The 23854-nt window shown below is 32.3% G+C and overlaps 1 protein-coding gene across 10 annotated transcripts in view; it reads right to left on the bottom strand.

Moving 5' to 3' along the window:
• Nucleotides 1-979: 979 nt before the first annotated feature.
• The window catches only part of PCDH15 (protocadherin related 15), a 1323555-nt gene continuing 1300680 nt past the window's right edge, over nucleotides 980-23854 (bottom strand). For 3 of the 10 annotated variants that reach the window (XM_037741271.1, XM_037741273.1, XM_017536353.2), the window contains 4 exons: nucleotides 22572-22580; nucleotides 21687-21842; nucleotides 19503-19508; nucleotides 15462-17741 (listed from right to left, as the gene is read on the bottom strand). In XM_037741271.1, the coding sequence (XP_037597199.1) occupies nucleotides 16253-17741; nucleotides 19503-19508; nucleotides 21687-21842; nucleotides 22572-22580 (1660 nt within the window). In that variant the 3' untranslated portion in view covers nucleotides 15462-16252. Of the gene's footprint in view, nucleotides 2129-3701; nucleotides 4566-5567; nucleotides 5677-6542; nucleotides 6614-10826; nucleotides 10866-12534; nucleotides 12554-15461; nucleotides 17742-19502; nucleotides 19509-21686; nucleotides 21843-22571; nucleotides 22581-23854 lie in introns of those variants that run through there. The other 7 variants (XM_037741275.1, XM_037741276.1, XM_037741277.1 and 4 more) reach the window with 4 other exon arrangements.

The following is a 23854-nucleotide window of genomic DNA, read 5'->3' as shown; positions in this document are numbered from 1 at the left end:
GATCTCAAATATTTTCTTGGAAATCTGAAATAAAACCATACTACTCTTACAAGTTGGCAAGTTTATGTTAATACAATTCACTTTGAAAATGAGGAAATAGCATAATAATAAACAGTTTTTAAGATGTGAAACATGTAAGAGGGGAATAAATAATGGTGCATTATTCAATCCTTCAACCTTATATTAAACATGCATGAGGGAATTTCATTAAAACCTAAACTTCGTCAATACTGTGCAAAATTTGAGGTGAGCTACATCTATATCATACTAAGTAATGTTCAGTAGAATTCTGAATTCTCTTAATCTATGTCATTTCATTCTTTTTACATCTGGAAAATAAGCAACACACAAGGCAAATTTTTTTTTTAAGGATATTCTGTTTTCATTTCTATTTATGATGAAACACTGTGCTTTGTTCGATGGTAAAAAAAATTAAGACTATGTTCTTTGATTTTAAAAAATGCGCAGGCAATGATTTCCTGTTCTGGACTTTAGGCATATAATATGTGCATTAAATATTCTATAAACTGAAGATGGAAGAAGTTAAACACAACATTTGAAGTTATGAATTCATAGCCTTTATAGGCTTCGTATATTATATAAATTTTGACCCTGCCAAATTCCTTTATTCTGATATGCTAAGTTTACAAACTATTCAAGTCCAGTGACATTAATGTGAGACTTCCCTAACCTTGCCATGTCTTCCATTATGAAATTGTGGTTGTAGATGTTTTATTGCTTATTTGAACCTTTCTCACTTCCCTAAAAGCTTTTGCTAAGGGTGAGACTTCTATGTTGCACCAAACAATAATTGAACCTCCAATGATTAAACTAAATTATCTACCATATTTGATATGGGGTGGAAGGACCAGAGGATATTATTGTAAATAATACTGATAAAAAGAGATAAGACTTCAAGTTGTTTTCTAAAGGGTCAAGATATATATATATATATATATATATATATATATATATATATATATTTATTTACGGTAAAATGTGAAAACCTTTATACTGGACAATAAAGAAAACAATATCTCATGATTTAAAATAATTTACAGGTGATTCCCTCATTTACTATTACTTTGCAATTCCATCTTTCATTTAAAAAACTAGGGCAGTATAGAGAGCAACTGTATAAACTCATTGCCTGTAAATATCCTCTAATTAATTCTGTTTTTCCCTTTTGGCTATGAAAATAAAATTACATGTACCAAATAGGTTTTGTGGAGCTTGAAATAAAGCATAATCTAGGTTAATCAATAAAATATAAATGATTACTTAGTAATTATTTCTGGTTTATTAAAATGAAAAAAATTCAAGACCCAACAAAACAGCTAAACATTTAAACGACAGATTATTTAGTGAGAGTATCTCCAAAAGGATTTTCTGGGGAAAAAACAGTTAATTGACAACAATGTGAGTGCAAATCTCTTTTAAAACTGTAAAGCATATTGTTCAAAGTTTTAGCTTGTGTGAATGATATAAATTTCATACATTGTTTTCTCAGTGACAATAAAAAGCACAGTTTATTAAAAACTGAAGTAAAAATTAAAATAACTTTTTAAAAAATTGGTCACAGTTTTGTCATTGGTATATGAAGGTTGTTCCAGGGGCCCACCCAAAGCTCTTCATCATCCGACTGTGTGTGGTCACTATGAAATTCCAGAGCCTCCTTGATGTTCTTACTGTCAATCATGGACTCCTGTTCAACTGTGCTTTTCAGCCTGTTCCCCAGTGGCTTCACTGCTGTATTGTCAGTCCCCACAGGGCAAGGGGCAAATGTAACCAGAGTTGGTCTTGCATTCATTTTCTCAGTAGAAAATGGCCCCTTTGATAATGTGTTCAGAGGCACATTCTCCTCATGTGTCACTGCCAATTTGTCTAGTTTCTTAAAGTGCCTTCCCAATCGAACAGGGGAAACAACTTTTAAGTTGTCTGTGAGGCAGGCACGGCGGGTTCTCACTACAGAACCATTCTGTGCAATATATATATTGCCATTGACATTACTGTGGATATTGGAATGGTGAAGACGGTTTCTCTGACATTCAGGAGCGCTGTCTTCTCCAGTTGAGCTGCTTTCATAGTCTCGATCAACAACTAACTTGATCATTCTTTTTCTTGCCCACTGACAAAACAAGAAAAAATACGTGAGTTACTATGAAATAAATTAAAAAGGCAAAGATTACACTGTCTGTGAATTCCAAAACTATGACATTTAGAAAGCTATCAAAGGTAAATCACTCAAGAGAGATGGAAGCAAGTCTTTATTAACATACATTTATTTTCACCAATTCTTTACTGGCTTTAGAGCTTATTAATGTTTGAAAAATGTATTGCTGAGACGGAAAGCAGACATTTCAGGAAACACATATATTCTTTTAGATCAAATTACTGATCCATATGGAAAAAATGTATTATTTTTATGTAAGGATCTGATCCACTATTTGACAGCTGCTATATTATTCAGGGAAGTTAAATTGAAAGGAATGAACAGCTTTAGTACATTCTGTTCATATTAATGCTTCTGTTCCAGGATTTTAAAAATATTTTGAAACCACATGATTCTAATTGTTAATGTATTCGTTACTTAGCCAAAACTTTCTTGTAATTTAATGCATTTATTTACTTGAAGTCTCCTGATTTTCTGGGTTGTCCCATTTAGATATGTTTTCTGTTTTGTTTTTGTTTGTTTTACTTTTGTAGTTGGCGTATGGAAAACCAACTGGGAAATCATAATATTGGAGTATTTTAAGGGCAGGCTATTATAGACATTAACAAGCTTATTTATACAATAAGACCTCTGCAGAGTGCATTTAGATATATTAACTTAAAATATCTTCTCAGCCTGCATAATTTACCTAGTAAAACACAAGACTGAAAGCTAATTTTACTAAACTTTTCCTTTGTAAGCAACTGGAACTCAATGGACATTTTCACAAATTAATTTGAAGCTCACCAATCAACATTAGAAATAGCAAGAAGCAAGGGTCAAACAATACTGTTTTTTTCAAAATAGTATTGCATTTTTGGAATATGTAAACTAGCAACACATTGCATGCATTCTGATTTTCAGACCTGTCTCTCAGAATTAATTATTGTTTATTTACCTAGAAAAAATTTATAATTGTTACATTTATTTTTAAATCCACTGTAACTCAGAATAACAATAGGAAATAAGGTATAATAACTTTTAATTGAAAAATGTTATTTCATTTGACTCCTAGTATTTGAAGTTGCAGATACAAACTTATTTAAACATGTTCATGATGCTTTTTATAATCTTTTTGCCAGATGAATACACTGTTAAAGATATAATTTGTTGGAGATCGTCTTAGTATTTATTTTGAAAGATGATATAAAAACATGTATAATGTATATAAGCCATCCATTCTAATAGAGTGTCACTGATAATACATAATGCCATGTTGCATTAACAAAAATCCCACCAGTAAATGTTAAATATTGATTAGCTGATTGCATGTGTTCTGATTTACTAATATAGGAAGGCTTGTCAGTTTCACTCTAATACCGTCTAATATACAAATCAATTTGGAAAGCATATATATTCACTTTTCTGGCATGCCTCTGCTCATAAGTCATATCAAAATCATGATGAATTTCCTCCCTTTCAAGTGTCACTTTAGAGAACACACAGAAGACACTGCACACGAGAGCACTCATCACAGCAAAACTCCTACCTACTGTGATCTCTTTTAAAGTGCTGTGTTGTAACCTTCAGAGTTTGCTCCTGGCGATTTTTTTTGGTTTGCATTCTTGCTTCTGTCATACGCTGGCACCTGATAGCCCCAAGGACCTCCAGACTGACTTTCACTACTACTGCTACTACCCGATTCTGATTCCTCCTCACTTTCCACACCTCCTTCCACTGAAGCTGATTCTGCACTGCCCTCTTCAGGGACATCTTGAGCTTCAAGGTCTGTAATTTCTTCCACAGGGGCCAGTCCACTTTCTTCTTCTTCTGAGAGTTCTTCTTCTTCCACCTTAGGTTCTTTTTGTTCTTCTTGTGGCTCCTCCTCCTTCCTTCTCTTGACTTCCTTGACCTCCTCAACAACGGGCCTTCTTGCAAGCACAATGTTTTTCCTTGCTTTTTCTCCTTCTGACTCTGTGGATTCATATTCTTCTGATTCAGGGGTAGAACTCTCCTCCTCAGAGGGTGTCTCTGACTCAGATTCCTCTTCCGTAGTCTCAGACTCACTGAACTCAGATTCTTCTTCACTGTATTCAGTGTAGTCACTGGAAGATTCCTCCTCCGATTCTACAGTGCTTTCTGTTGCTTCCTCTTGGTCCAGAGTGAGTTTCAAATAATCTTTATCTTCTTCTTCAAGGCGTCTCTGCCACTCATCTCCCTCAAGGTCAACGATGCCTCTTTTATCAGCTAACCCTCTAACTTTCTTAAAAATCATGGGGAATATCCTGGCTCTCTTCCATGTTGTGTATGTAGGTTCAGCTGCTGGTGGCTTTTCGATAGTTACAACTACTTCTTCCTCCTCGCTAGGCTCTCTAATTTCAACTTTTGGTTTTTTAATTTTCTTTGGCTCTTCCTGAAAATTGTGAAAATGCAATTGAAGTGTCAGCTTGGGGATAGATATGATATGACCTTGTCCCAAGTAAGTTACGCAGGAAGGAATCTGTGGGTGATAGCTTTATGCATGTTATGTAACTGGCTTCAGAAAACAACCACAAAAATTTCTACTGCATATACACAGAAGGTGATTAGGAGAAAGTAAATTATTTTATTTTGGCTCATACTTTACAATACCCAAATCTATTAATTTTCTTTTTTATTACTCAAAGTTTATTTTGCATCTCAGATCAAATTAAAAAGAAAGAATTATTGCCTCTTCCTTCTTCTGTCACTAGTTTTTGGTTAATAGCTTTCTGTATTCTCTTAAACTAAACTCTAAGAATTTTAAATCACAAAAATATGACAATTTATCTCATTTTATAAGAAATCTATTGTATTAAAGTTTGTACATGTTAAAGCCACAGTGATATTTATTTGTTCTTATTGTTTTTGCATAGATTTGCAAAATAAATAGTAATGACAAAGTATAATAATTTAATAGAAATGACTCATGCTAATTTAAATATAAATTATATAATCCCTTGAAAATTATTAGTGCAAATGATTTACTTTTCTCTGATAATTGAAAGATGGAGACTATATTTTTTCATGGCTTTTAGTTTTGCTAGATAATGTGGGAACACAGGTATCTACTGTATTGCAGAACTTTAAAATATATTTGATTATATCTTTAAGGAGCAACATTTCAAATTTTAGAAAACAATTTTTTAATTTTTATTGTAACAAATGTTTTCAAATGTTTAACATTTTATGGAAGAAAAAAATTAAATTACCAAGAATTAATTTTCCTCCAAAGACAAGGCAATGAAGCAGTCAGCACTGTTAAATTTCTATGAAAAGCAAGTATTAAATGAATGGAATTTCTGAAAGTTGAAATGTTCTATAGCTGCTAGTCACATAGGGTTAAACAATATTTTTCTTGGAATATTATCTTACATAATAAAGTTACAGTAATTACCTCTTCCTCCTCATAGTCTTCCTCAGCTTCACCAACCACCTCACCATATTCCTCCTGTCCAGCCGGCGGTAACAGTCGACGGCGACTCCCATATTGAGGCATTTCATACCTGTAATAGAAACTTGCAGCTTTAAACAGTTTGCCATGAGATTTCTGTAGAATCTACCATGAATCATCTCTGTTTTCTTCTTTTGCTTCCACCATTCAATTGACAGATATTTATATAGCACTTATTAGGCTCCTTATAAATTAGTCACAAAACTATAGAGTTCGAACTACTACCTGATGACCAACGATTTTTGCCATAATGGTATCCTGGAATAACAATAAAGAGAGTTGAGTTATTTCAGATATTAGTTTTTAGAGAAACTAGAATGAGGAAAAAGCCATATTGTGTCTTAACTAGCTGAATAATTCAGTACACAAAATAGGTGTTTTGGAAAAGTGTAATGGCTCATTCAGAACATTACATCTATATATTAATAGCAGTAGGTTGCTTCAAACATGGTCTGTAGTGTTTTCTTCAGGATTTTTTTGAAAGTAGCAAATTTATATGTGGATAAGTGGCNGTTGAGATACTTATCACTGGATTCTAAGATATGTTTTCTGCTTCTTAACTGTTCTTGGGCAAAATTTAAACTTACTGATTAGATAAAACATTAACATCTCATATGAAAGAAATGGTGAATTCAGGAATTGAGCAAACATGTCTGACATCTATTTCCCATCTAAATAACTTTGAATAATTTTACCGCATTTCTAGAATTGCAATCAATGTCAAGGTAAAATATCAGTATGGAACTCAATATAGAAAACAGTTAAAACTTGGTTAAAATTAAAGCTAGATATACTACTAATTTTCACATATTATACTAGTGAGATCAACATGACATTAAAAACAAACTCTGGTAATAATCATTTAATAACAGTAAAATATTAAAATATGAATCTTAATAAAGAAATCTGAAGATGTACCCATGCTCATAACTGTAATAATCTTGTCCATATTCCTGGCCAGGATCAATTCCAGACTCCATGGATAATTCCTATTGTTCAAAAAGAAAAGCTGCATTTGAAAACAAATTCTTGTCACGTTTCAGCTCAAAGTCAGATTTCCACACCTAGAATTTGATGACTCTCAAAACACTCCTGCCAAAATTACTTTAAATACAAGTGTTAGTTAAAGCAATTAAAATAATGCTATTTAAAAGCGTTAAACATATTCCTTTTTTATTCTGGCTGTAACTATTGGATATAAAATAAGGTTATGTTATTTGACCTGAAGGGGAAAAGAGTAATTTTTTTCTCATGGCACATCTGTTAAAACTTGCAGATGATCATGTGTTTTTGGATGTCAGTTAATATTTAACTGAATTTTAACTTAAATTATTAAGTGATGTTGGCCTTGAGGAAAATTATAACACTGTATCTATAGCATTTGTTCGTCTTTCCACTCACAGTTTTCTAGTATACAGTATTCTTCTATTCATGAAAACTGTTCTGATAAACATCATCTGATAACAAGAATTTAAGTTCATGTGTAATGTTTCCCAAGGATGTTTATACCTTAAAACATACTGCTAATTCTAAATTTAATATTTTTAAATTAAAAAAAATAATTTGTTAGAATAGAGGCCTTTTTAATATTTTCAGTTCTAAACTCTAAACATACTAATTTAACTAAACTCTACTCTTATAAAAAGGTGTTTTTCTTGAGACACACTTGTGAAGACAGTTTCTGATAACTATCAAATACAATATCCCTACATTTCCCTTTTAAACTCTAACATGTTAAGCAATTTAAATGGCAAAGGTTAAACAAATTAATTTTGCAGTGGAATGAGAGAAGAGAGGAAGAAAAGTATAGGTACTCACAGGAAAATAGATTGGCACATATTGCTATCATCTATTATTTATAAAATTTTAATTGTGTTGATCCAGTAATAGTAATGAGTCAGGAAAAAGTGCCCTCTTCTGAGGGAATAACTACGTCATTTACAAAGTGTGGAAATTTACAGCCTGCATGATACATATGGACAAGAATCCCCAGTTGTGCTTGGTGTGACCAACATCATTTTTAAAAACTGAATTCATTACTAATAATGCTAATCAGAAAATGACACCAAAAATGTGGATGTTGGTTTCTCTTGAAAAATAAAAAGATGGAAACACTAGGATCATATTTTTACATTCCAAGAATCTAGGTGGCCAGACTAATTTTTACAGCAAGCATGTTCTCTCCTGTTGATGACAGTATCCCCTACTATACTTTTCTACATTTATACCCTAGTTGGTATGAAATCTGCCATCTGCTATTGCTTTGTGCCTAATAAACTCCATTCACTTACATTACTACGCTAGATCCTATAGTTATTTACATTTGCATTAGCTCTTCTATCTTATAATTTTATAGTTTACAAATACTTTGTGAACCTGCTCTAAAGGAATCCAATTTTGATGTTAAAACTGGTACAGTTTATTCATTTTAAATGACTAACATTTAAAAAAAAAAACACAATGAAATACTATGTATTTGCAGGGACATGGAATAACTAAAACTCTCATATATGTCTGGGGAGATTATTAATTGGTAAAACATTTTAAAATATGTTTTGCAATAGTACTGAAGTTAAATATAATAATTTCTTCTTTCACAGAATTTAAATTTGTAAATACTCAACAGAAATAGGTACATTTATGACAAACACATTATCCATAATAGTCCCAAATTGGAAACAATGTAAAAGTCCATGAGATAAACATGCTACTACAATACACAGCAACATAAGTTGCTCTTGCAAACAGAATGTTGAGCAATATAGGTCAGGTGCCAATGAAAGATATTATATCGCTGCATTTATATAAACTTCAAGAATGGATGAAAGGATGTATTACATGCCAGGCCAGTGGTTGGGGAAGGAGAACTGATATCTAGGTGTTGACATACAGGAGCATACAGGCATGTGCACTTTGTAAAAATTCATCTAGGTATACAGTATGGTTTATACTTTTTCATGGGCGTACATTTTATTTCAATAAAAAATATGTTTATTATAGGAAGGTTGAGGTGGGGAAAGGGATGAGGTTAAGAAAGTCCTGGAAGAAACTGGGACAAAGTTAAAGTCTAGGTTTAAGTTATTTCAAACTAAGTGCTTTGTAAAAAATATGTGACCTATTGGTAAACTAAGAATTTTAAGGCATGTAAAACCCAGTGTAATGATACTGGTTTAAATGAAGCAAATAGGTCTCAGAACTAATATTTTTAAACTGCTTGACCAATGCATGTTTAATTAAATACATACAGATACTGAGAAAATAACTTCAAACTGTTTGAAGTCGACTTTTAACAACATTTAGTAATAGTAAGGAAGACAAAAAAATAAAAATTTCAAGCAAATATTTATGAAGAAATAATGCAACTTAGTGGATTTCGGATATAGAAGTCAGAATCAAAGAATTTTCTTTACATAAATACGTTTTTGTTTTCATTAAGGGAAAATAACGCTCAGCTTTTGCTAACTACAATGCAGATCTGGCATCAACTGCTTTAAAATGTCCAGGGGCAGTGGCTCACGCCTGTGATCCCAGCACTTTGGGATGCTGAGGCGGGCAAATCACTATGTCTGGAGATAGAGAGTACTGTGGTCAACATGGTAAAACTCTGTCTCTACTAACATAACGATAAATAGCCGGGCGTGGTCGCGTACACCTGTAGTCCCAGCTACTCAGGAGGCTGAGGCAGGGGAATTGCTTGAACCCGGGAGGTAGAGGTTGCAGTGAATCGAGATCATGCCACTGCACTCCAGCCTGGAGGCAGAGTGAGTCTCCATCGAAAGAAAAAATGTAATAAGAAGGATCGAAGGGATGGGGATGAGAACCCAGGAAACTCAGCAAGATAGCCCTTGATTCAGTCAGTCACTCTGTAGTTCTGAGTTGAGTAAAGAGCCATAGGAGCTAGCAGGAGGAAATAATCAAAACTTCAAAAAAAAAAAAAATCTGAGGAAGGATATGGTGACCAGTTAGATCCCTGAGTCAACAATGGAATGGTGGCCGTTTTTGCTATTCCTCACAGTCCTGGTTGACTATAACAACCCCTTACTTGCTGAAATCCAGATTTTAGAAAAGTATGCAAAGTAATATACTAAAAAGTGATTATGGGGGTAGATCAAACATTTAATGTGATTTTTAAATTTCATTTTCCTGTATACACAGGGAAGACATAGAATTAACTTAGTATTTAATTATGATAAACATTTATGCTGATGCAAAAGCAAAACAACAATAATTATCATTTACTGGATTTCTTCCTGTCATGTTTCAGTTGTTGAGATAGGAACTTTTACATATTAGATATCACTGGCAACATTTTATAGAAGATGAAATTGATGTTCGGCAGATGTATTTTTTGATTAAGATCTTGCATAAAGTAATTGGAGTTTGGATTTCAATCCTGAGTTTTCTAATTCAACATTTAATGGAGCCCTCTCTATAGAAATTTTTGCTAAAATCTTATAAAAGTTTAATAATATTTCTTCCACCCAACCTCCAGATTTTGAGAAGTAGATTTTAACCAAGAAATGTCTTTCTTTAACAAAGATAGAATTCTGTATTCAGGAAAAGGAATAGAATTTTTGTATGTGGAGCTTACAAAATACCAAATTTGCCAAAAAAGAAAATAAAAAGTAGGATGATTGTACTTATTTTTATTTTTAAATCATGTATATAAACATAAATAAAAATAATATGTATTTATTCTACTAAATATCTTTTTCACATTACAGAAGAAAATGTCATAGGCAATTTGTAATATATATATGTCCAAAAGCAGTATTTTGAATTACATAAAATGATATTTCAGTACAGATATCAGCATTCTCTCTTTAAACTTTGCATAATCTAAATCTGATGTCAGAAATAGATGAATCCAGATTGATTAAGACAAGTAACTACTATCAGGTTCATTAATTGCTTTATTCAATGAACAGCTCGTATATATTAGAAACAATGGCGTTATTTTTCTAAATCCCAGAGAATAAAGCTAAAAATGTGAAAGTTGAGCTACCAACAACTTGGGGAGATGACTTTTGGGTTTCTTTTTCTTTTTTTTTTTTAAGTTATTTTGAAAGACTCTTTCCTCTTCCTTGTAAAATTACGCCACATTGGCAGACACTCACTCTGCCTGCATGAATTATTAATACAATAGATCTTAAAGTCACAGTGAAGACTCAGTGAGGTTGAAAAGAAAATGAAAATTGATACCTCTGGTTTAAGAAGAGAGGGTCTCAGCAGTTGCTGTTGCTGTCAAAGGAAATTAAAATAGAAAAAGATTTAGAAAATAATTCAGATGGAAAAGATAGATCATGATTGAGAAGAGAGGAAAGAAAGGCGACAGTTTAAAATGTATTACCTTGGGATTATGATTCATTATTCATGTGTTAGCTACCAAAAGCATTCAATATTTTGACTAATTCTTTATAGTGCAACAGAAAATAATGGATTTGTTTTAATTTCATCACTCTTTTAGTTAATGACAAATTTAATAGCCTTAATAAACAGGAATCCAGAAAGATTTATTTTTTGTTAAGCCTCACAGTACAAAGAGTTATTTATGTTTCTAAAAGTGCTTTGTGTCATATAATCACTTTTATCAAGTTTAACCCTGTTTTAAGTTGCCCTTCTTTTTTTCCTTCCCAATCACATTAAATTTGATCAGGTTCATTGGGAAGAAGAGTAGAACACAAAAAAATGATAAAGTTGTAATGTATCATCATCATATTTAAGACATGCTTTCCACTCCTTCTTCTCACCAAAGTGTGGATTTCTTGCATTAAAACATTACTTGTGCTTTCAGAATGATTAGGAAAGTCATTCATTATCAGATTTGTTAGGAATTGCTTCCTGCCTCTTCCTTCTGTCACTTGTATTTATTTAAAGATAATACAGTCACCATTGATCTGTTTCATCACAATTAAGACTTTAGTCAGACAGGAACAAGATACACAATTCAAATTTTGGTGTTAGTAACTCTTTGGAGGGAAAAACATCATATCTTAAAATAAATATTGGAAAAGTGGGCAGTGAGGTTCTGGGAGGTAATTCCATCATTGAACCCACCATTTAAACTGGCTAGTAGAACAATCATTTGACTGAAGGGATGTCCTTTTTATAATATAGTTGGTGAGTTATTTTACTCATGATTCATTCTAAACTATAATCCAGTTAGGTCATATTATTATTAGGACAAATACTTCTCTTGATTGAGAAGCTGTATGCTAAATCAAACTAGGTTCACAGGGACTTCATTGATAACATCACTTGCAGTACAGCTGGCCAAATACCTTTGGCCAGAATGCCCAGCAGATTCTCTGCAAACAGAATAAAATTAACACAGTAGAAATCCCAAAGCTTTGTAACATTCTGATTATTTTAAAAATCTTTAGGATCTCAAGATTTAACATTGTGATAGGATGGTGCCTGGGACTGGCAAAAAGATCAAAAGTTAAGTAGTCCTAGTTTCTTTTACTTCTTTTTGAGACAGAGTCTCACTCTGCTGCCCAGGCCGTAGTGCAGTGGCACAATCCTGGCTTACTGCAATCTCCACTTTCTGGGTTCAAGCGATTCTCCTGCCCCAACCTCCTGAGTAGCTGGGACTACAGGCAGTAATCCTAGTTTCTAAATAAGATGTATAGCCTTAGACAAACAAGTCTGGGGAAATGTCAAAATAGTAAGCCAAAAGAAAAAAAACAAAACAAAAAAGGTAAGCAAGCTGATCTTTAACCACTGAATGACTGATTTAAAACTTCAAAACAAGGAAGCAACATATATGAGAAAATAAATAACATACTTATAAGTTTTTGTTGAAATCAAAGAAAATAACCTAGTTCAAAAGAATGCACATTAGTCCTGCCTCTTACACAGGTATCTTCCTAGTACGCTTGATATGACAGTATCACCATAAAGCCCTTACCTCTGATGCAAAACCTCTCCTGCAAGGCAGAAATAAATAAATCAGTATTAAACATCTTAGATTTTCATATTAAAAAAAATTATAGATAAGGGCTTCTAAAAAATCTGAGTAAAACTGAGAAGATAATTTCTACTAAACACTATCTCACTGGGAAATATATTTTGTGGCATTATCAAAACAGGAAGATCACAGTTTCGTGCCTGAATTACTAAAATAATGATCAACCTAGAGCCTAGTTCCATATGAACAAGAAAACATGCAATATTTATTTTATTTTAATAGTGTATAATGACAAACTTAGACTCTGCTATTATCAATTGGGATGAAAAATATACATGATCTCTTTTATACACAAGTCTTGATACATATACTAATCCTTAGGGAAAGAGATATGTTTCATACATGAGGAATGTAATAAACACAGGATGAAAATTATCTCCATGACTTGAATATATTCTTTCAAATGATTGTATGATATATTCTCTATGTTAATTTAATTCTAAAAATAGTTAACACAAACTATTGACTGTCCTCTCCGGGTCAGTTATATTATTAGAAATTAAAGAAGTTTTTAGAGCTTTAATAGCCAAATATTCAATATAACAGAGATTTATAGAGTTCACACATGATAAGATGGTAAAACATTTGACTATATTTGAGAGAGAAAAAAGAATATAAAGTTTTCAAAGTTAAATATTACCAATAATGAAAATGTTCTGTTTGTTTGTTATTTATTAGGCAGTTAATCTAAAGTGTTAGACTGACGCCATCAACCATGTTATATAGAATTATTAGGTCTAATGAAGATTTCTTACAAAGAGACACATGCATAACTTTCTAAAGCCCAACAAAACAATCTCTGTAAAAAGTTAAAAAAAATTTTTTTTGAGGCCTTCACAAAGTAAGTCTGCTTATCAGAAAGCATCTTATGTGGTTAATGCATTGTACATTGAAACTGTTAGTAAAACGTAAATACAATGCTTACTAAAGCCTCTCAATTTATTCTTTAAAATGGTTCTGTAGCGAATTTGCAGAGTGCTTATACAGTTCTGCCAATATTTATAAAACTGATAATCCTTCCAGAGCCTTTTGAAATCTAGACGTTTTCAACTTTTACCAAGTTTATATTTTTAAGATATAACTCAAGTAGAGAAAGCTCATATTTAGATTTTAACAATGCCAACTGAGTCATATCCCTTATAAAATATCCAATCAGTGCCAGGCTTTATTTTTTAGAATATTATTTCTTCTGACTCATTTTATTAGCAATGCTTTCCATCAATGTGGAAAATAAAATATCAATAGGTAAACTATACTGTTCCCATTAACATTTTTGTTGCCTTTTATTCGGTTATTTTGTATTGCTTGTCTTAGCGCAAAGGCAGAAAGTTACTTGAAAGAGGTACATAACAGAACCACTACTTACTTTATCTGTGTACTTTCAAAACATGACTATTGATACTTATACAGCCAGTTCATATAATAGTGATTCACCTTTTCATGCAATTTATAATCAATGCGTATTAATTAATATCATTTATATGTATCGCTGTTTAATTTTAACAATAAGGACAGACGTATGGTCATCTTTAAGTCTTTATTTAAAAGGTATCTAATTATTTCTTATGCACTAATGGGATTATACTAAATATAGAGAAAACTGTTATTTTTCTAGTGTCTGGTTGTAAGCTGTTAGATTTTGAGAGAAGGATTAATATTTAGGCTTCTGTGCTCATATAATACTAAAATGTCTCATATAGAAGATATTTTAACTGAATTTTATGCTTCAAAAAACATTAGGAACCTCCAAATACAGTATGTCAGAAAAAGACTGGATTAAACATGGGTATCTATGTTTCAATTAAGAAGTATAGAATAATAAACTTTTCAATTATGAAAATACTAAAATGTTATCCAAAAAGGCAATATACCAATTTAATAAGGCTTTAGGTACCTAAACAAATGTTTTTTAGATTTCTCATATTTCTTTTGTCACTATTTATAGATTTTTTTAAATCAAGAAATTATAAATTTTACATTTGCAAAATGCTGGTAGGTGTTAGCTTTAAAAAGACACACTCACATTAAAGGCTTACACAGTTGTGATTAATACCTTGTCAGAGTCCGCCAAATAGCACAAGTTCTGATGCATATGACCAGCTGCCAACAAAAACTCCAACTGAAGTTTTTCAGTGAAAGAAAGAAAAAAATCATGTTCAAGAACCCCAAGAAACTCATTACTCTTGATCTGGATGAAAAGGATTTGAAGCAGATGGGCTAATAAAAATAACTTAGATTTACAGATTGTTTTCTGTCAGATCTTGTTAATTAGGAATGCCAGGTCAAATTATTGAAGAAATATAAGGGCTAAAGAAAACCTCTGAAATGATGCATTGTAGGGCTCTCCACCTATATTCATACACTTCCAATAATAATTATCAGGTGTGACTTTGCCTGTATTTCAGAATTGTACCCTTCTCTGTGCAGACTTCTGTCTTCTAAAATGTTCAAGCTCCAAAGTAAAACAAACACTTATACATGCACTGAAAATGTGAAACTTCCAGCAAATAAAACTTACTCCATGTATTTCATGGGAAAATCAAAGCAATTAGTTGATGATCACATATTATACATTATATATATATATATACATATATATAGAGAGAGAGCTAAAATCGATCTCATTGAAAGTAATAGTTGGAGCTCTAAGAACTATTACTAGAGAAATTTCTTACCAGAGTATAAATTTTTATTTTCTTTGTTTAAAACAAAGAGCAGAAACCTCTGCAAAAAAAAGGTGATAGTTCACCAAATATAATTTCTCTTGATTTTTCTATTTAAGCTTTTTATATTTCATTTCTTAAACTGGAGATAACTTTCTTTAAAAAGGAATCTTATGAAAAAATTTAAATTAAGGAGATGATACATAATGCGAACAAGCAAAATTAAACAGCACTTTAAACATCTGTTGGAATGAAATGCCTTACAAAAGTCAACAACTCAAGATTTATTTTCATTATAAAGAAGGGAAGGGAAAGCACAATGAGAAATAAATAGAATAAGACAGCAATTGAAAATGTATAAGATTTATCAAATCCATAAGCATACTAGTAAGATAAAAGCCAGCCAGAGTAAAAGATGTTCTTATCAGAAAACAGATGATTACATGTTATAGCACCTGAGATTTATTTTGAAATACCTTATGTGTGTCATCGCCTACATTCTAGGTACATCACATTTCACTTTGGTAGTATTTCTTCTTACCAAATACATAGGCTTCAAAAAAACCCAGAACCTATAATATCATTTTTAACTTATCTGTAACAGTCTGCTTTTTTCTTGGAACATTCATATAAAATTATAATCAAAAACTAAATGTAAAAGTTACTGCATTCACATGATAGACATGCCTTTAGTTTAAGTTGCGTATCTAACTTTCATGCCCACATATTCCCACTAAAAAGAGATTAAAATTACTTACTTTTCAAATAAATGTAGAACAAATAATGCTACTTTGTAGTTTAAAAATTAAGGTAAATCTATTATATGAGTTAGTAGTGATGAGGTTAATATCTTTTAAAATTAAAAATGAGAAAAAACTGCATTTCACTGAATTTGGGGTAAAATAATAGAATCTTCTTTGATGTTCAGATTTGGTGTTCAACTTGAAGACTATGATCAGCAAAAGGTTTGCCCAACTAAAATAGGAAAAGCAACATTACAGTGAAGTAGATTGACTGTGAGATTGGTTTTCAGTTCCCTCGACAATATTGTTCAAATTCTCCGGGTTTTGTTCAGCTGTGATTTCCATATTTGTTATTTCTGAAGGGCACATAGTTTGAAGTTCTGAAACATTTGTGCGTAGATAGTTTTTTTCTATTTGACTGTACATGTTAGCTACTGATTTTTCAAGGTCTGCTAAGTTTTTAACACGTTTGAGGATGCCTTTTGGTTCTCTCTGAGGGTCTGTTTTACACACTGTTGTTGTTGATAGCTGTGTCATAGAGGACTTAATTTCCTCGGCAGGCATCGTGTTGTTCATGCATTTAATACCTGTTATACAGACACACTCTGTAGACAGAAATGAAGCTGAAGGAGGTGGTGGGCAAGGAATAGAAGGAGGTGGTGGAGGAAGAGTTGGAAATGGAGGTAGAAGAGGTGGAGTTTGGGGACCAGAAAGAGGAATAGAAGGTGGAAAAAGTGAAGGAGGAGGAAGAGGAAGAGGGACAGAAGGAGGAGGACAAGAAAGAGAAAAAGGAGGAATGTCAGGAGGAGGAGCAAGAGGAGCAGGAGCAGGAGGAGGAGGAGGAGGAGAAATAGGAAGAGGAGGAGGGAGACAGGCAGAAGAAGGGGAGATGTTTGGTGGATGGGAAAATTTTTCAAAAATATTTCTTTCAGTTTCAACAGCTAACATACAAATAGGCGTCTCTCTCCTAGAGAGTGAGGAATTTAAAACACAGGGCCTTGAAGGAGAAAGTTCCAAGGTACATTCAGCAGGAGAAGTGATGACATTAGGTTCTGATTTGAGTTCCACAGTTCTTGAAACAGTTGGCAAAGTGGAGAATGAGAAGTGAGGCCTGGGAAAGCAAAATGAAGAGTCTGAAGCGAGAGATTTCAACTGTTCTGTTCCTTTTATAATCAGTGTTTCACCTTGCCTTATTTCCTCTTTCTCTGTCAAATTTGCCTCTTCAGTTGTAAGCAATCGATTGCTGCTACCTCTTTTGATTGTACAGATTCCAATGTTTTCATTTTCAGCTTTCTGCCTGGTGCCTTGCCACTGCTGAAGATTTATGACCTCTGGTCTATTTGGAACTTTCCTCCTCAGCCTCCTGGGTAAGCTGACTGACTGACTCCACAGCCTCTGAATCTTTTCTCTTGGGCCCCTCAGAGACTTACTCTTGGCTTGTATTCTGGGTAAAAATGGGTCTACAAAATCTGTTCTCAGTGAATTGTCTGGATCTGTTGATACTTGACTTATGTTTTCCTTATAAAGGGGATTATGGGCACTTAAGGCATCCTCATCAGAGAGAAATGTGAATTTTCTTGCAGACTTCAGTTTGTTGCTCTTAAGTGATCCGTCTACATGAGCTGACTTGTGAGCCTCAATAGTATTGGAAGAAAAGGGCATCACAACTTGTTGATGCTTCCTGTCTTCTGAGACTGAGTTATTTCCCCTGCTTTGTTGAAAATGGTAGAGAAGGAAAAGACTTGAAAGAAAAGAAGATAATGAAATGTAAGGAAACAAGTTGTGACATAGGTTTCATGAGAAAGATGTTTTTATGGCTCTCATAACTATTAAACACTTAAAAACATAAAAGGCCAAACAAACAATACTAACCTACTAAAGCATGACATTATTTTAAGAAGTCCCTGGTCTCAGAAATGTAGGGCAGAAAAATCTTAAGAGTTGTGAGTACAATGAGAAATGTAAATGAAAAAAAAAGTACTAATCTCTAAAATATTTTGGAAGAGTATTTTTTGTTTTTTCAGTTAGTTCGATACAGCAAAGCATCCATGTCCACATATAACAGTTCCCTTATGCGCAAATCAGTTCTTCCCTTTGCAGAACACCATCGAAGCTATCGAATTCATATGTTTTCCTGGCCTGAGGATGCTCAGGGCTGCCTGTTATGCATAGAAGATCCTTAGCTGTATCTGATTCAGTACCTGTTCCTTACCTCTCATCTCAGTATTTCTGTCCTAGAGCCAAAAGTAATCTCCTCCCTGAGCCAACATTTGGGATATCCTATTCTCCAAAATTAAGAGAATTGAAGTTACCAAGGAGAGGTGGGAGTTTGTCTTACAGAGTTCAAAAATCACAGTTGAGAAACTGAATATACGCTAGAATCATGGCAGAGTTTTTCTTTTGTTTAAATTAAATTTTATGCTTGATTAGTTTTAAAATCTTATACATAATACCAAGCAGAAAAATTTGTTTTTAATAGCAATCAGAAAAGGTGTTGCCAGTAATTCCTTAGACTCATCTGGATCACATTTTAAATTATGACTCACCTTAACAAAAAGACTGATGCTAAAAAAACATTGCTTTGATATCACTAAAACAAAGACTTACTCATGCATGAAAACTGAATCATAGGTGGCTGTGAGTCATAAATAAAGTTGAATACATCAAAGATCACAAATTAAATGGCTCTAAGGAAAGCATTTGGACCCTTCTCCCAGAAATGTTGGCTGATAGGTGGTTCTAAATAGTCTCTCATTAGGTTTTATTCTCAGCCAAAACAAAATTACATTTATTTTGGTTACTGTTTAATATTGACCCACTTAGCAGGAATGAAATACAAAATATTCTGAATAGAAATTAAGTAGGCATATTGATAAGTTGGGCAATAAAAATAATAAATGAAGCCATAGTTGTTAATGTGTCATTTGGCAAAGATACGAACTGTAAGAAGCAATTCACACAGGTAGACCTGGAGCATCAAGACTACTTGAACAACTCAGAAAATGGAAACAATTTGGACTAAATAGGGAGCAATTTTACTCTTCAGAATCTTGAAAATTATTTCTCAAATATGGTAAGAACTGGGCTTGATACTATATACTGGTTGTTTTTCTATACATTTGTTCTTGGTTTGATTTCTCTTGGAAAAGCGCCCAATGGATATAACAATATCACATCACTTTGACTGAAAGAAATCTATAAATAGGTTTCTATTTATAGATTTATAAATCTTAAGTTCTTAAAATTTAAGAACTTTTTAAAACCAATTTTTAAAAATTTAAAAATTCCTTTCTGCAGGCACAGGTACTATGACAGAAAACACACGGGTTAAGCTCATGCCATCAGAAGAAAATTGGGTGTGGAAGACAAAACTTTCGTTTTAAAAGTAAGTGACACTGTGGTAAAAAATGATCTCTGTGTTTATAGTACAACAGCATTTGAATCTATTCTATTGTATCTACTTTTCTAATGCTCTTCTATTAGAGTGATATTATTTACTTACTTATGCCTATGTATCCACAGGTGAGAAACAGAAAACATGTGATAGAAAGAAAGAAGTTTTAACTATAGTTAATTTAAGACAACTCTGAAAATATGAGTAGGAGCTTGCTTTAAACATTTAATGCACATATCAAAAAATGCATGTTTTTATATTTTGTTATTATTCATAAGCAGGACATTTAATCTTAGATGAAATCAAATGACATTTATTTGAATGTCTTTGCACAGAAAATTATATCTAACAAAATCTATTTACTACATACACATAGGTAAAATTTACTTCTATTAAACCTGGATGATGCCAATCCTAACATAAAAATTGTAAATGAGAGTCTAAGAATTACTTCTGTGTCCTAACTCTGTAAAACTGGTTAATGCACACTGATTTTAAAGAAGATATTAAGTTGCATATTTACTTTCTAGTAAATATACAACTACTATGACAATTACAAAGTAACTGTAGACCTCACATGAAGTTATTACTCTGTGAAGTTTTTTTTTCCAAAATGACCTTTGATTTTATTCTTTTGAAAATAAATAATTGATAATTCATTTGAACCTAGTTCATTTTCTAGTAACATGCTTAGAATTCCTATAAAAAGTTATTGAATAGCTAGGTTAAACATTTCCTAAAATTAAGATAATTAAATATGCAGAAATTATTTCAATGAATGAATATATTACAATTGCAAAATCTACTGAGTGTATACAATTGTTCAAGTAAAAATAGTTTTAGGTATTGCTATTTGAGAACTACTACCATCAAGCTATATTGATTCCATAGGATTTTACAGTATACCTGTTTTTATCAATTTAAAATGAATATATTTAATTCATTAATTTCCTACCTAAACACACTTAACTTTATACAAAATTCTTTTTCAGTTTCTAAAGATCTTTGCTTGAGAGAAGTCATTAATCAAATAGAATCAAATCATATTGGCTCAATTCCTATATTCACCAATAATTACAAAAGAAACAATAATTTTCAACTTAGGAAAAAAGTAAAAGTATATATCTAGAGCATGAACCCTGTATTATGTTATTTGGAAATAGAATGTCATGCTTTAACCTATTTTAAATTTATAGCATTAAAATCAATTTTAGCATTAATAAGACTATCCTAAACATAACCTTGAATACATTATTAATACGGTAAGTAACATGAATACATTTGTTTAAAATCAGTTTTTCCATTACCAGATCAATTTCATGATTTTTGAGGCTTGTTTTATTTCTACTAGTAACTGCTACAAATGTCACATGTAAAACATGTTATAGTCTTTTTGCTCCTCCAAATTCCAGTTACTAGAACATTTTCTGGATTTGTCATATGCAAAACTGTATAATATTCTGGGTTGTTTTACATATCATGTCCAAAAGTAGTTATTCTTGAATTTTTAAAATACTGACAAACTGAACATCACCATAAGGAATCCAAATATGAGGGTAGCATCATTACACAAACAGCTGTGACATCTTTTAACAGTTACTAGTGTCTTTCAAAAATGGATGATTTTTAAATTGACTACAAATTTCAAATCATGCAGGAGAAATATTCAGTAATCATAGCAGTCTGAGAATAATATAGTGAAAAAAGCATTTTCTAAGTAGTTGGGAATTAAATATACAAATTCTTTCTTTCCATTGAGATTTTAAGTTCTATATCTTATAATGTCCTAAAAGTAGTATCTTAGAGAAGTCTGATTTTAAACCATAGAATTTGGTTTTGATTACCAAATAGTGATTGGTTTGGATACCTAATCAGGATCACTACTTTATGATTGTGCTTTATTTCTCTCATCGCCTCTACAAAAATATATTTTTTCAGAATGTATTTATACATATATGTATATAGATAGATAGATATACTTACACATTATATATATGTGAAAATGCATGACCCTGAGGATTGAGATATTAAATATTATACTCAAGCTATAAATCTGCAATTGTCTCCTAAAGTTGAATTCTGCTTTTCTCTTAGCTTTCTTTAATTTCTTTTTTGGTTTTGGCTATTATTTTCAACTTAACTTTTCTTAGGTCCTCAACAAATTTCCTCTTTAAAATAATACAATAAAATATTCCATGTAGGCATTTCCACATCCGGCTGAAATTAAATACTCACCACGCAGCATTCAGTAAAACCCACGTACTTCTCAGAGTTCCTGAAATGTCTACTTACATTGAGCTGTCTCCAAGTTCTTCGTAGAGATGCGCACCCGGCGGAGGCGGCGGCGGGGGCGGGGGCGCTGCCACTGGTGCAGGGGCCGGTGCTGCTGGTTTAGTCGCCGGTAATGCGGCCTGAATCCTTGCAGTCTTTGTGCACTCAGCTTGACGTCTTGGGTAAAGTAAGGATGTCTTGTAAAACTCATTTCAGAAATCATATGCTTATCAATAAACTACCTTTTAATAATGGGGTCCAATTATCAGGGGAACCCACAATTATTTTACAAGAACATTCGACTTTATAAACGGATACAATTACAAAAGCACCCCCAGACGGTGTCATTTGCATATAATCCCCGCTTTGATCTTGAAAATAGTTATCCTTTGAATAAGGGGTAGAATTCAGTAGAAATATTTGCAAATTAAATTAAATGATAATATTAAAGAGAAAGCAAAATATTTATTAAAATGTAATGGATAAGTGGTAGTTGTTTAGTGAACCTCTTTCATAAGATGAGGCATATGAGGCTGTCCCCACACGTACAGGGGAAATTTGGTTAGATTTTATATCCTTTAAGATTCCTAGGAATGCCTGTGATTCTCATGTTGCAGCTACACTTCTGTTTTTGGATTTCTTGGACACTGATTAATATCTTCCTCAAATCCAAGAGGTTACAGGAGGGAAGCTATAGGCAAACTATCTTTTTTACATTTACACGTTATGTCTAATTGTCTAAAATCAGCTCAATTCTGTATATATCTAACCAAAAAATAATCTATTACAAATGCAAAACACAGGAATAATACGTGGCTCTGGGGCAGGCTGACTTGATTGATAAAATCTCGGGATTCTCTTTTCCTATTACATGAAAAGGATGTGTAAAATGTTAATTATACTTACACTTTAAACCTGTTTTGGAAAGCAATTAGAGAAATAGAAAGTTACATTAGAAATACTGCATTCATGATATTTTAACATTTAATTTATTCTAAATCATGAATAATTCATAGGTTAAATTCATAATGACACACAGTTAATGGCAAAGTAAGAAAACTAAGCATATCAATTTGAAAGATGAAATGGTATTATTACTGTTAGTCATTCAAGCCATTAAAATATCCTTACAGAAAAATAAAGAAATGGACTACATGAAATAAGAAAAACTGGATTAAAACATAAATATGAGAATTTCAACTCTAGTAGAAAAACAATATTAAAGATGACTTCATCTTTATAATTGGCTTCTAGGTTCATCCTGCTTGAAGAATATTACAGGAAAGGACTGAGGTAGCAAGTCCTGGTTGTACTCTTGGCCACACTTTGAAGCTAAAGCTGCAGTTGGAAGGTCTCACTCTTGGGTAATAAGTTCATGATACTTTCTCATATTTGCTTTTTAGTTTCCATTCATAGCAAAGTTCAAAGGCGCATCATTATATAAAAGAATAGCTATTCATTCTTATTTGCGAGCAAATATAAAAATGTAAATGTTAGGTCTTCATTGGAATTTTACTTTGCTATATGGGCAGAGAAAAACTCACTTTGTTTATTTCTGCTCATCTATAAAAATCAGTAGCTAAAATAAATTCATAGGATATTAAGCTGCTTATACTGAAGGAGAATAATGCATCTATAACTTCTTTAAATATTAAACATCTCAAGTTTTTGTTACATTTCAGACGACCAAGTATTATATCCAGGATGTGTCAGTTTTAATCATTTCATAGTGTGCCAAATATAAGAATTTTTCTCGCTGATTTTATTGCTAGCGGGATATAATAAAGCTCTTTGGAAAATAGTTAAATGGACAAGGATAACTGGTAATATGGAATGGATTTTAACATGAGAATTAATAACAGGTTGATCGCTTAATAATTTAAAACAATTAATATTGTTTGTTCATCAGCTTTAGATTTAGCATATCAATTGATTTGTTAAGGATATATTAAGCTCCAGTATATCAACCCTAATGCTATATTTGCAACTTCGCATTGCTTTTGTGGTAGAAAATATTTCTGTATTTTCAGGCTGGAATTACTTGGCAAGTAATGACCTGCTTGAAAAATATTAAAAGAATGGAGTTATGCAGCAAGCCCTGGTTATACTCTTGGCCTCACTTTGAAACTGAAGCTAGAATTGGAAGGTCCATTTCTGGGTAATAAATCATGATACTTTATTTTCATATT

The sequence above is a fragment of the Cebus imitator genome, unplaced genomic scaffold, assembly GCF_001604975.1.
Source record: "Cebus imitator isolate Cc_AM_T3 unplaced genomic scaffold, Cebus_imitator-1.0 Scaffold97, whole genome shotgun sequence".
Lineage (NCBI taxonomy): Eukaryota > Metazoa > Chordata > Mammalia > Primates > Cebidae > Cebus > Cebus imitator.
Note: the sequence above shows the minus strand (reverse complement) of the source record. Positions and strands in the feature narration are given on the sequence as shown.